The sequence below is a fragment of the Podarcis gaigeae genome (genome assembly GCF_964106915.1).
Source record: "Podarcis gaigeae genome assembly, chromosome: 5".
In the NCBI taxonomy this organism is placed as follows: Eukaryota; Metazoa; Chordata; class Lepidosauria; order Squamata; family Lacertidae; genus Podarcis; species Podarcis gaigeae.
In genome coordinates this window covers 4,389,853-4,403,808 of record NC_139681.1, presented here as the reverse complement: position 1 = coordinate 4,403,808, position 13,956 = coordinate 4,389,853, and the positions used below count along the sequence as shown (strand labels likewise).

The 13,956-nt window shown below is 43.2% G+C and overlaps 1 protein-coding gene across 3 annotated transcripts in view; it reads right to left on the bottom strand.

The window, feature by feature from the left end:
• Positions 1-13,956, bottom strand: part of EFCAB6 (EF-hand calcium binding domain 6) — a 107,726-nt gene that overhangs the window by 28,956 nt on the left and 64,814 nt on the right. For all 3 annotated transcript variants that reach the window (XR_014564189.1, XM_083738715.1, XM_083738716.1), the window contains exons 19-22: positions 13,529-13,764; positions 7,838-7,934; positions 6,170-6,288; positions 140-328 (exon numbers count right to left, since the gene is read on the bottom strand). Coding sequence is in view for 2 of the 3 variants with exons in the window: in XM_083738715.1 (XP_083594841.1) it covers positions 140-328; positions 6,170-6,288; positions 7,838-7,934; positions 13,529-13,764 (641 nt within the window). In the remaining variant the exon portion in view is untranslated. The remainder of the gene's footprint in view (positions 1-139; positions 329-6,169; positions 6,289-7,837; positions 7,935-13,528; positions 13,765-13,956) is intronic.

Here is a 13,956-nt window from a genome sequence, read left to right as displayed (position 1 = left end):
TTTTCAGCGGGTGGAGGGTGGGGAGATTAATCGCTGCATGGACCTTGTTGAAACTGGGAAAAATGCAGCGTCAAGATAGCTAAGTTAGTGACAGTTTCCCCATTGTGAAGAACAGACCCTTTGAAAGTAATGTACTCACCTGATCTTATTTATAATCTCATTGATGTCAATGTGCTTCTTTTCTTCCCTTTTGTAATGATCCATAAAGCGTACATAGTTGTCTGCCACAAACTGCCTGTTCAGGCCGGTGTCAACAGTTGCATTCTCTATGCCCAATTTTTGCAAGAATTCTTGATGTGTAAGGTAACCCTTTGCATTCGGATCATACCTTTTAAAGTCCAGGGAAAGACATATTTATTTTCATAAGAAATAGGCTTTGCAGGCTCAACGCAGAACATCCCTAGCTCTTGAGCACTGCATGTCTGATTCCTCCTTGGAGGAATATGCAGGGGGCGCACATTAGGAAATAAATGTTGCATTGAAATATTCCAGAACCCATCTAGATTTTGCAGGGATGATCTATCAACAGCGTCAAGTAGAAGCCTAACTCATGCCTGACAAGATTTTTTTCAAATTCTGTGTGGATACGTAGAACCTAAAACCCGCCTGATTTAATCAAGACTCAGCCCCATTAAGACCAGCAGTCATAACTCGTTGTTTAGCCCAGTTCCTGCCCTTCAGGTGCCTGCCAACCTCATGTCACTTCTCTCGGCCACCTTTCTCTTCACCAGCACCCCCAACCACCTGGCACTCATCTGTTTATTTAAAATGTTTGGGGGCTGCATTTTAGCAAAAGCGGATTCAGAGGAGCACAACATGTTCGGTGGCACTGGGTGCAGAGCCTTGGTGGCACCGCAACCATTATGTAAAAGGTAAGAGGGCGGGGGGGGGGAGGGTAATTTTGGCATTGCACCAGGTGCCGCTGAAATTTGAGGCCCCAGGTCTGTCAGTGCTTTTAGAGCTGAGAACTGACAGGGCAGCTTTCAAAATAAAAGAAACGATAGCAACAAGAATCAAGAGCAATAAAATAGTATCTCCTGTCCACAGTAGCGTAGAACCATTCTCGGAATTAGCTCCAGATATTGGAGGGTTGTGACCCTTTAAAAGAAGCAGATTATGATTTTGTTGTAAATAAATATTTAAGCTTGACAGCTGTACTTTATACTATGCAACACTATGCAACCCATCATCCCTCTGCAAAATGCAAGGGTTGTTTGGCAAACAAATCAGTATGGAAAGAGTTCCCTGAGGAAATGTACTTTCCGAGTGGTATATGACACAGTGATTTCCACTGCAATTCTGAATACTTAAAATTCAGACTTGAGACTGCTTAAACATTTGGCCAAAGACTGTATATATAATGCATGCCTTCTGAGATAACAATTTTCTGCGGGCTCCATTCCAATTTTCAAAAATACTGATGCAATTTTGCACTTTAATATTCTATTACTCTATTCTATATATTCTATACAATAGTTTCTATTCTAATTTTCCATACGTATCTAATTTCCATTCATTTTCTACTTCAAACATTTTCCATGTTGATTGCAATAGCTTTATTTAATAACATGGGAAGTTGAATTTTTGTTTTCAAGTTATCTAAAGTAGAGCATATGTAGCAGATGGCTCAATGCTAAAGACACGCGGTCGCAAGACATCCTTAAGGAATAAGAAAAGAAACTGAAAAGCAATGGAGTAGAAAATAATTCAGTGATGAATCATGGCTAGGAAATAAACCATACAGTCAACACACTTTGAATTCAAGGCAATATACATCTGCGTCTTAAACCACATTTAAAAATGTAGTAAGTGGAAAGCAGGGGTGTACAGTGGGAAGTGTGTGTGTGTGTGTGTGTGTGTGTGTGTGAAATCAACCTTACTTGTTGGTTGAACTGGGAATCAAAGGCCATCCTGGGGAAAGTGGCCCACTCCAAATCATGCTGGGTGGGTACATAGCCCCAGAGACCCCAGCCCCCGCCATTTCCTCCCTAGGGGTGGGAGGAGACCAGCACCTCCTATCCACTAAGACGCTGCTGTAGAGGCGGCGGGGGGGGGGGGGCGGTTTACTGAGAAGGCAGCAGGTTAGGCCTCCAAGGAATATGTCAGAGGAGCAGCAGGCAATGCGTTTCTTGGAGACTGGATCTGCTGCCCCCGTGGTTCCTGCTGCCTGAGGCAGTTGCCTCCCCTTGCCTCATGAGTGGGCCGGTCCTGCTTTGCTTACGTGGGCAGCCTGAAAGTACCTTAAGCTCTTTGGAGTACAAATCAGTCTATTCAGATATCCCCTCACCTCCCATGCAGTTACCTTTCTGTGAGGGACTCCTTGGGTTCCGCCCCACCTGTGACGCCCCCACTGCCAGATTCATTGCCCTCCATTTCTCAGGAGGGCAAGCCAGCTGCAGGTAGAGAGGCTACGCTACTCATGAACAAACATGGGAGGGCATGTTCAAGTATATATTCCAAACATGGAAACGTTGAGTGGAAAAGCAGGATTCTAAGTTCCATGAGGAGCCTCCTGGAGGCTCCCTGCTGCAGGCCTTTGCCTCCCCAGCCTGTGGAAAATGAGGAGGCTGGTGCAACAGTGCAGACGGGGTCAGTGCCAATGAGCTCATGCCCGCCCTTCCCCCCATACTGTGCTAATCGGGGGCAGGGAGAGGGAGTAACGGGGCTACCATGCCACCTGTTTCTGGGGAGAAAAATGCAAATGTCTTTTTGATTATTATTGTGTCTCAGGCTATGCAAGGCAAATGTCAGATTCCTAGCAACCGTGGGAGTAGTTTCATCATTTTTGGCATATACATCAAATTCTTTTTCTTTTCTTTTTTCTTTTGCAGGGGATGGGGAAGTGATGCAGAAATGTCCCACTTCCAGATTGTTCAAGTAGTTGAGGCATCTTGGTTTGTGTGTGTATTATGCTGTAGTCCACTAGGAACTCTCTCTTAACAATTCTGATGCATCCATCAGTGACTCTGTGAGGCCTCAGTATCTATCTATCTATCTATCTATCTATCTATCTATCTATCCATCCATCCATCTATCCATCTATCTATCATAACTCTTATGCTCCAGTTTGTGACAGAATGAGTCTTAACAGAGACTAGCAACCCCCCCCCCCAATCCCCCTGTATCTGTTCCCACCTTTCAAAATAAAAAGTGCCTATCTGTTAAAAGCTTGTCAGGTTCTTTCTCATGATGCTCATAAAGTGAGGAACAATCTCACGGTATCTTGTCAGATTCGATACCTACATTATGCATCACTTCTTGGTTGAACACTTTTCAAGTTAATTTTTAATTTAATGTAAATAACCAGAGAGCAGCAGTGTGTTCAGGCTGCCCTACAGCTCCAGAGAAAAGCTCCCTGAAATAGTTTTAAAAAACTTTATTAGGTGGGTTCCTTTTTCCAATAATTGTTCTTCTTATTGGTGTTTTTATGTTTTGTTGCTATTCTTGGCTTGCAGGTCTTCAATAAATAAATAAAATCTCTCTTCAAACAGCAATCAACCCTAACTCCAGTGCTTTGATCTGGAGACATGCTGCCCTCTTTCTTTCTTTCTTTTGAAAAAGGGTGCTGGTACTCACCATGAAATTGTTACAGTAAATGCCATACCTTTAACAGTTCAGGGTGGGGATGGGGGGTGCTGGTACTGCGTACCCTTTGAGAACCCCCAAGAAAAAAGCACTGGGTGTTTCTGTATGTGGGATGTTCTCTGAAAACCTGTGCGCTACTGGTAGGCAGGCGCGTAAGGGAGGTTTGGATAATTCTTACTCTCGCTGCAGCAGACTTGCAAATTACTTACCGTATTTTTCGCCCCATAGGACGCACCGGCCCATAGGACGCACCTAGTTTATTGGGGGGGAAATAAAAATCGCTTCTCAGCCTTTTGGCTAAGATCAAGTGTAGGAAATAAAGGGGAAAAAATATTTTTCCCCCAGGTGCAGGGCTGGGGCGGGGGAAGCCTGAGCTTCCCCCGGACCCCAGCCCCCAGAACAGGCTGCTATCCGCTAGCCGTGGGAGAGCCGCGCGACTTCGCGGGGCTCTCCCACGGCTAGAGGAGCGCTGCGCGAAGCCCGAAGCTTGGGGTGTGCTGAGCTCAGCGCGCCCCAAGCTTCTGGGTGCAGGCAAGCGCTCCGCTAGCCATAGGAGAGCTGCATCTCCCCCGGCTAGCGGATAGCTTCCTGAAGCCTGGAGAGCGAGAGGGGCCGGTGCGCACCGACACCCCTCGCTCTCCAGGCTTCAGCGAAAGCCTGCATTCGCCCCATAGGACACACACACATTTCCCCTTCATTTTTGGAGGGGAAAAAGTGCGTCCTATAGGGCGAAAAATATGGTAAGTTAGCACCCCCTGTATACATGCCAGCATGCCTGCCAGTCGTATGTGGCTTGCAGAAAGGGGGGGGGCATGTGGAAGAGAATCAAAGCTCCATTGCCTAGTCTCCTGCAGCTCTCAGTCACCAAAAACGACCAGCTGACTGGCTCTTTACAGCTGTCTTATATGTATGAGCGCATATGAAACGGAATGTATATGTATATGTTACCTCACAAATATTACAGAGTGTAGACCTTCTGTAGGGTTTGTGCATGCATCTGGGCAACTACATTTACTAATGGAATCAGCATGTTTCTGGAGACATTTGGAGCAAACAACTGCTTGAAACAGAACTGTTTTCTTTTCTTTTTTATTATTATAAAAAACCCTCCAGATCTTTTTATAGGTGCTGTTTTACAGGTCACTATCTGGTGACAATAAAATATTTTCAAAGTGATATTTTATTCATTTATTTCAAACATTTTGGGCTGCCTTGTAAAAAGCTCAGTGTGGCTGCAACTAGAAAACCGAACAGCCACTCAGTTGTTGTTGGGTGGTTTTCTTTTTCTTTTTACTCTTTTCTGTAAATACGAGGACTAGAGACATTGGTTGTTTTTTTTAAAAAAAGAATAACATCTGAGAATTAGAAGATACTATATACTTTGCTGAAGGGAAGATATGGAGGAGTCCCATATGACCAGAGATTATGCCATTGTGTGTTGGGTGAGGTAGAATCCACAGAGCACATTTTACTGAGCTGTCCCTTCTACAACGATTTAAGACAGTATCTTATAACCCCATACTTACCCCAGCTTAGTCCCCGACAAAGAGGAAAGCAGACAGCATATCTGCTAAATAAGTCTTCTAGGAAAACAACCTTGTCAGTGGCTAAATTCCTTTTCCTGGCACTCAAGCGTCAGAAACGTACAATTGAATGCCTTGATGTGGGTTATCTGTGAGAGGTTTAGTGCTGTGGCCCTACCTTATTCATGTACCCCTATGATGTTTTAGTTCATAATTCTGTATTGTGTTTTATTTCTGTGTTTTATTTCTGACTATCGGTCGAATAAAGGAAATTGATTGATTGATTGATTGATATATACTTTGCCACAGTCTACTTCTCCTGCTGTCATCTGCTTACAGATGCCCCATATGCCACTTGCCGTATAATGCTGTTTAATTTTACGTAACAGAATTGATCCTGCACATCTTGTGACCCACCAGGTTGAATGCAGCCCACCCTCCAGGTATTGTGGCTGCTGGGAGCTAAATTAGCTTCCTCTTTATTACTCGCTCCTTGGGACTGGAAAAGCAGGATTGTTGCCAAGTACCTGGAAATTCTGAACCCGGATGGTAGGCTGGATTCTGCTTGATGGGTCATGAGTGGAACAGGGCTGGGTCAGGCTAGTAGTGGCTGAAGACAGTCAAGGCGGAGGGAGTAGCTGGGTAGCCATAGCCATTTCTGACCCAATTCCCTTGTAGAGCCAATAATAATAATAATGTAAAAACCCACCACAAAACACTACGGGAAAATCTCTGGGAAGTAATGAAAACCCAGAATAAGAAATATGGAGACGTGGCCATTTTCATTAGGTTCTTCTATCTGAAATCAGCACTTAGACTTCATCGCAAACAACTCTCTTTTCAGCACCAGTCATCAAAACAGGGCTGGCTAACCTGTGGCTCTCCAGATGTTGATGGACTACAGTGCCCATCATCCCTGACCACTGGCCATGCTGGCTGGGCTGATGAGAGTTGGGATCAAGGAATAACTGGAGGGCCAGATGTTTGCCACTTCTGCACTCAGAGTCCACAGATGAAGCCGGCAAGGGGTAGCGGGGAGGATACGACTAGAACATTCTTACCTTGCCCAAAGTTTGTCAAGTTCTTTTGGGTTTGTGGGGATGTTGTATCTATACAAGATGTCCTTCAGGTCTCTTTTCAGAACTATGCCATTGCCATCGCTATCATATTCATGTAAATGCTAAAACAGGAGATGTCTTTAATAGTAAAGGCTACCGTATTGGAACATACATACGTCCTCTATGAACCCAAGGCATTACAGGAACTGGAAAAACAAAATGGCAGCTCGTCTGCAGAGGCTGTATAGCCTCTGTATACACCAGTTGGTTGCAATCCTGAGCATCAACATAGGAAAGCAAGCCAAGAGGAAGACACTACTGGAAGGCACCAGTGTAGGAAGGAGGCCTGAACCCAACACCATATGTTTATGCATATTAAATTGCTTTGAAAGACCCCAAAAGCAGCAACCTCCAAACTGAGCACTGGCAAACGCGCCACAGGAAAGCCAATAGGATGCCATATGAAACAAACTGATTAAGTAATTAAAGACACCTGAGAACCCACCCATAGGACCCACCCATAATGCCTCACTTGTCTGCCTCTCCTCCTACTGGGGGCAAGTAATCCTATTTTGTCTTCCTATTATGAGGTATAGGGACGCGGGTGGCGCTGTGGGTAAAAGCCTCAGTGCCTAGGACTTGCCGATCAAAAGGTCGGCGGTTCGAATCCCTGCGCGGGGTGCGCTCCCGTTGCTCGGTCCCAGCGCCTACCAACCTAGCAGTTCGAAAGCACCCCCGGGTGCAAGTAGATAAATAGGGACCGCTTGCTGGCGGGAAGGTAAATGGCGTTTCCGTGTGCTGGGCTGGCTCGCCAGATGCAGCTTTGTCACGCTGGCCACGTGACCCGGAAGTGTCTCCGGACAGCGCTGGCCCCCGGCCTCTAGAGTGAGATGGGCGCATAACCCTAGAGTCTGTCAAGACTGGCCCGTACGGGCAGGGGTAAAAAGGTAAAGGTACCCCTGCCCGTACGGGCCAGTCTTGCCAGACTCTGGGGTTGTGCGCCCATCTCACTCAAGAGGCCAGGGGCCAGCGCTGTCCGAAGACGCTTCCGGGTCACGTGGCCAGCGTGACATCGCTGCTCTGGCGAGCGGGCAGGGGTACCTTTACCTTTACTATTATGAGGTAGGACTGAGCTATTCAATCCTAAACACATGCTCAGTCCAGGCAAACGAAGGCTAACTGACACCCAGGGCAGGGCAAACCACTGGCTGCGCACACGTGGCATCACTATGTACAGTGCATGCATGCAAGCATGCTTTGTATGTAGTGGTTTGCCACTGGCGCCGCCTGATCTATGGCAAGCCATCCTGATCTAATGGCGCTGCTGTTTGGAGCCGCTGCCTTGGAGGCTCCAAGCAGGAATTGCAGCCACGTGGCTGCAGGCATCTCACCACCAACATATCTGCATACATATCCAAAGTTATTGGGGTGGGTGGGGGGAAGAGGGGGGGTCTCTTCTATTACAATCTTTCATGGCTGGAAGCCTCAGGAGCTTCAAATGAGTTACTGCAATACATTACTTCAAAACGTATCACATGTTTCTATTGTTAATGAGCTATTTGTTTATTGCAGCTAATTTCTTTAAAAAAGACAATCAAAGATAAACATTGAGTGAAGCTCTAAAATCTCTATTAGACATGCAGATTTGTTTAAAGACTACATAGAGCTTACCATGGCGAGGTCGTTCCATCTGGTTTGTGCTTTGATAGCGAGATAGTAATGAGCTTGTTCACAAGCGAGGTCTGCATCCGCCACTGTCTGTTTGGGTCTCAGAAAGAAAGAATTATTTTGATAACTAACTGTGGTCTTCTTTTAATGCAATCATTAATATCCCACAAGGTTTGTTTGTTTGTTTGCTTCCTTATTATAGTTTGTACAGATAGCTTTAAAGTCTCAGCTCAGACATCTGCATACAAATGAATTCCTTATAAATATTGCCACCCTTCTCCAGCTGCAAGCTAGGAATGATGTCTTTAAAACTTCTGTTAATCCCTGTTATCATTTGCAGATGCAGATTGGTCAAATTGCTTAATTGCAGCTGAGATTTGAGGGAGAAATATTTAAAAATCAAAGCAATAACATAAAAGATCCAAAATAACTCAAGGAAGTTGCTACTTATTTTCACTGGCACATCAGATTGCCTTTTTTTTAAAATAGGGAAACAAAACTGTTCCACTGTGAGTTAAAGGTACCAGGCACAATCTAGTAAAAGTTAGGATGAGCACACAAAGGAACAGGATCCATTTTTCAGAGTTCTCAACTGTGCAGACTGAACTTCTGTAGGCACTAACTGCACACACGTATATCTTTTCTCAAGTTACGGTGCACACACTGGTGTGTGGGGGGGTTAGAATCAGAGCCAGTTACACCCCTTCTCACACATTCATCATAATATAATGAAGGCTTTATTTGAGTCTCTGCATAAAAGGTCAGTTGGGCTAAGGACCAAATGAGGCACAATTCATGAAGAGAGAAGCTCATTTGGAGTGGAAAAATAGCTAGAGAAGAGGCTAAGTAGCTCTTCTCTATCCCTCCCCACTCAGTTCTTTCACTTCTGATTCCAGACTGCTTCACACTTGCATCTCCCGGGGGGGGGGGGGGCAAGACATATGACTTGTCACATCTAGTTTGGGACTTGTTCCCAAGTAACCTACTACAAGATTGCATTAAATGCAATAGTATATAGCACATTTAAGTACCATTGAAATCAACGGAACAAACAGCTGTTCTACACCAGGCACAGACTGAGATGGTAGTTGGCTGAAATGCATTGGTCAAAATCTGGGTTTTACTGCTTTCCAGATGTGGGAGAGTCATATTTTGGTTGTTGTTCCTTTGTGGTTAAAAGAAAAAAGAAAAGCAAACAAGCCTAACTCCATATAATAAATTTGCAACAAAAAATCAGAAGTGATTCCAACTAGGTTGAATGGGATTTCCTTTTCAGTTACCAGGGCTGGTGCAGCCATTATTCTTTCTTCAGCCGGCAAGTAAACACACCCTTGTTGAGACTGAGCCTTAACAATTTTGCTTTTTGAGGGACGACCCTGTCATTAGGTAGAGGGACATGGCTGCCACAGGCACCTGGTGCTTAGAGCAGACAAAGCTGTGTTCAGGTGCCGGGGAAGATGCTGTGCCACTGCCAGTGTTGGAAAAAAAATCAAATAGAAGTCTAGATCATGAGTAGGCAAACTAAGGTCCGGGGGCCAGATCTGGCCCAATCGCCTTCTAAACCCGGCCTGCGTACGGTCCAGGAATCAGCGTGTTTTTACATGAGTAGAATGTGTCCTTTTATTTAAAATGCATATCTGGCTTATTTGTGGGGCATAGGAATTCGTTCTTCTCCCCCCCCCCCACACAAATATATATATATAGTCCGGCCCCCCACAAGGTCTGAGGGACAGTGGACTGGCCCCCTGCTGAAAAAGTTTGCTGATCTAGATGGTAGGTTTCTATATGTAGCACCATTTTGTCCTTTGCCTCGGGCAGAAAAATGTGTAAATGTGACTGAGTTTGCAGTCCTAGTTTAGCCCTCTCTTTGATGTTTCAGATTTACTATAGGGAAGCAAAGTTTATGTGGGATAAAAAAAAAAAAAACAATAACCCTGGCATCTACAGTATAAAGAGGTACAGTGGTACCTCATCCTATGTATTGTGTCAAATGGCTCTTAACATGTTTATTGTATTTATTTAAGATTAACAGTGAATTGACTCACATGACATTGCAATAGTTTTTCCAGACACGTATTTCCACATATTCAGACTCGCTGAACTTTTGCTAGTTTGTGGCCAATAAGTCAATCTCTCACAAACTTCAAAACTCATAATTACAGTTAAAGACCTTAAAAACAGGATGAAGAGCTAACTAGACTATTTCAAGTCAATTTCCAACCTCTCCTCCTACACATGAAACCATGCCAAGTGTATGCATGTTTACTGTAAAATAATTATTTTTAATTAAATAACTCACGTTGCTTTTAATCTAGGAAAGATATTGCAACACTTTTTCAAAACTAAACCTAGCACATTTCAGTGTTGAAATAAAATAGTTATTACTAATGTAAGATACAGTTTAACCTTGATTTTAACCTTGATTTTAAACTTGATCTTTAATTAAAGAAATTAATTTATTTTTACTTTTATTTTATTTATTTATTTATTTTTATTTTTATTTATCCTGTTAATGGTTTTTTAAAAAACACATGCACCCATCAAGCAATTGTGTACAGTCTGGTACTAAATCTATAACTAAATCCACATCTTTATTGCTTGTTCAAAAGCTATCAGTCATAGCAATAGTACAGTAACAGTTTGTCCCCACTTAACTTTTGCCTCACTCTTTCCAAGGCAGAGGTTTATGCTTTGATATCTGGGTCTGAGATATCCCCCCCCCCCCCCGCCCCAAGCTTTCCCTGTGAAAACCTGCTCTTTAAAGCTGAATCGGAGCAAACGGAAATTCAGGGTTGTTGTTTTCTGCGGACTAATGATTGGACTTTAAAGAGTCTGTTTTTGCGGAAAAAGCTCTGGATCCCAAAAAAGAGAAAAAGGATGTTGAGCTTTAAATCATGGACTCTGCCTGGAAACAGGGGAGGAAAGACAAGTGTGGATAACCCTAAGAAGTGGAACTCAGATCCAAGTACGATGGGTAATCTGATTGCATTGATACAATACAACAATGTGGGCTTATATGACAATTTCTTATGCAGCTTTTCAGCCAGGAAAAAGCAGCTGACAAACAAAACAAATAAAAACTACAACATAAAAATTAAAAACTGTAGCCATAAAAACAACTGTAAAAGCTCACCAAGACAAGCCAGCTTTTACTCACATTCTGAAAGCCAAGGGAGATGGGTCCAGGCAGATCTCTTGGGGGGTTCCTGAGCCTGGGTGCTACCATTAAGAAGGTCCTGCCCTACATATTTCCCAGGGGGACACAGAGCAGAGGCCACCCCAATGAACTAGGCAGTCCAAATCATGTGAGAGCAAGTGCTCCTTTAGCTATCCTAGGCTAGGGTTGCCATGGCCCCGATCTGGTGGAACGCTCTGTCACCAGAGACTAGGGCCCTGCGGGACTTGACATCTTTCCGCAGGGCCTGCAAGACGGAGCTGTTATGCCAGGCCTTTGGCCAGGGCACAGTCTGACCCCCTCTCTCCTTCTGTAATCTTCATAGAACTCTAACCTGATAGTTGCCATTAATTTGAGTCTGAATTGATTCTAGAATGTATTTTAATTGACTGCGATTTTATGTACGCGGTGCTATTTTTAACTGTTGTTAGCCACTCTGAGCCTGGCTTTGGCCGGGGAGGGCGGGATACAAATAAAAAATTGTTGTTGTTGTTGTTGTTATCATACATCCGGGCTTTCCTGAACATGTCCGGGATTTGGGCAGCAAAATGGTGTCCGGGCGGACTTTTGCTTAATCAGCAAAATGTCCAGGAAAACAATGTTGTTGTTTTTTTATAAGATATTTATTGAGATTTTACAAATAAAGAAAATTTCAGTATAAGAAAAGAAAAATAAAAATGAAAAGAAAAAAGATACAAAAATACAAAGAAAAGTACAAAATATGTGAAAAATAAAATAACAATTAAAAACAGATCAATCTTTTCGTGTCTTATATTTCAATTACTTGTGTCCTGACCTCCTCACACCTCCCTTTTTTGTATTCCAGTTCACATAGTTAATTCAGCAAATCCTTTCCAGGAAAACAATGTTTTAATAATCCTTTTTTTGGGGGGGTGGAGATGTCCACACACACACCCCGCCAAAAAAAAGCAAAAAAAAGCTCAGCACCCCTGTGTTTCACTTTTGGGAACATGGCAAGCGTATTAGGCCCAAACTACATAGGGCTTTAAATGTGGCAACCAACAATACAAATATACATCTGCTCAAACTGCTCTGCATTTATATCTGCCAATTTGCACAGAATATACAAGAATACAACCATGCCCTATTCGATCTTATTTCTCAGGTATCCAGAGCACTGGGTGGGGGAAGCTGTCTGGAACAGCCCTTTACATTTATTTATACCAAAAGTTCTCCTGCCTACTTTTATTAACCTTTAAATGAGAATAGGGATCAAAGTTGTTCGAGTGCATCCCAAGTTAAGCATTTTTAAACTCAACTGAATTAAATCAGATTAATTTTTGGTGGATTATGCCCTCTGTACAAGTCCACACATATAAATAATATAGTAAAGTTCACGAGCTGTAGGTACTATTTGTTTTCATTAGTATTTCTCACAAATGACAGAGTTGGGGGAAGGGCAAAACTAGCGGGTCCTGACTCTTCATGGGAGATATTTAGAAAGCCTGAATTCAGAATGCTTGGGAAGCACAGAGAACAGTTAAGACAAGTCAATTGCATTTCCCATTACCTTGACTATTGTCATTTCTGAAACAGACTTAAGTCGACCAGCTGTCACACTAAAGACGTCTTACTCTAAAGAAAGTCAGACTCTTTGTTCTGTGCTTGGAATGGTATCTGAAGTAGGTTCATTTCTAGAAATCAATTGCTCTAATATATTGGTGTTGAGTACAAACTTTTTTAAACAGCTTTTAACAGAAAGGGCAGAATAGGATCATAGAGTTGAAGGGACCCTGAGGGTCATCTAGTCCAACCCCCTGCAATGCAGGGATAGCGAAGGGCCAAGGCAGTTTGGGAAGTTGGCACAGTGCAGCTGCTGCCATCTCCCCACCACCTCGCCCTTCTCCCTTCTTGGAAAGCAACTGTGGCCCACCTGCCTAGAAGATTACTGCAGCCAGCTCCATCCCCCGCCCCACCGTGAGCTGATTCTTGTTTTGAATATGTAGGAACATATGGCATTGCATCTTAGCTATTTTGGAATTTGAAGAGCCATATGCACAACTCCCAAGTAGCATTTCCAAGGGAATTGTGTGCCCAAAGAATCTAGGAGCAACAAAGATAATAGAAAGCTTTTAAACTCAGTGCTATTTAGATGGTGAAGACCAACTTGGTCCAAGGCTACCAACGGAGTGGGATCAATAGGCTTGATTTATATGCTGACTTTCCAACAAATGAGTTGCAACATGGCTTACAAAGGTAATTATGGAGAGGGTGGATTTAAAATATAATGAAAGGTATGGGGAAATATAATACGTATAAACAAATAGCAATCCTAAGAAATCAAAACACGTTGCTTCACTGCCAGGTATGCTTAGGATCTTACAAGTACCAAATTGGCTAAGGGCTTAAAAAATTTATTCCAATACTATCAAACAGTAGCTGGCATCTAATCTTAGATCCTTGAATCCTGAAATATGCCACACAACATAGCTTGCATCCTATGTTAGGTAATAATAACATAAATTTAAGTAACTCCATAAGACTCCTGCCCTCCTTACTTGTTAGACGAAGGCAACCAAGGGCGCATGTCTCTAGTTGTATTTGCTTGGAACAACTGAAGAAATTCCGGGTAGTTTAATGTAGAAGTAATGTTCAGTCCCAGGATGCCAAGGAGACGATTGTACTCATCATCTGTCATGCTGATCGTAAAGCTATCCAGGAGGTGTCGAAAATCAAGCATGCTGACTATGCCATCATTGTTCTTATCTATTTTACGGAAGGCAATGTATGGATCCTAATAGGGAATATTCAATTTAGTATCAACACTTGGCCTATTTTTTCCCCTTTTTATACAAATCACTAATATACTACTAGACTAACTTTACATCTTAAAATGTTTTGCAAATGGATCCAGATCTTCACATGAAGAGGTCCCTTTAGGTTTCTTTATGGAACAGGCCATGTAGGGATGATCTAGCGTTTCCTT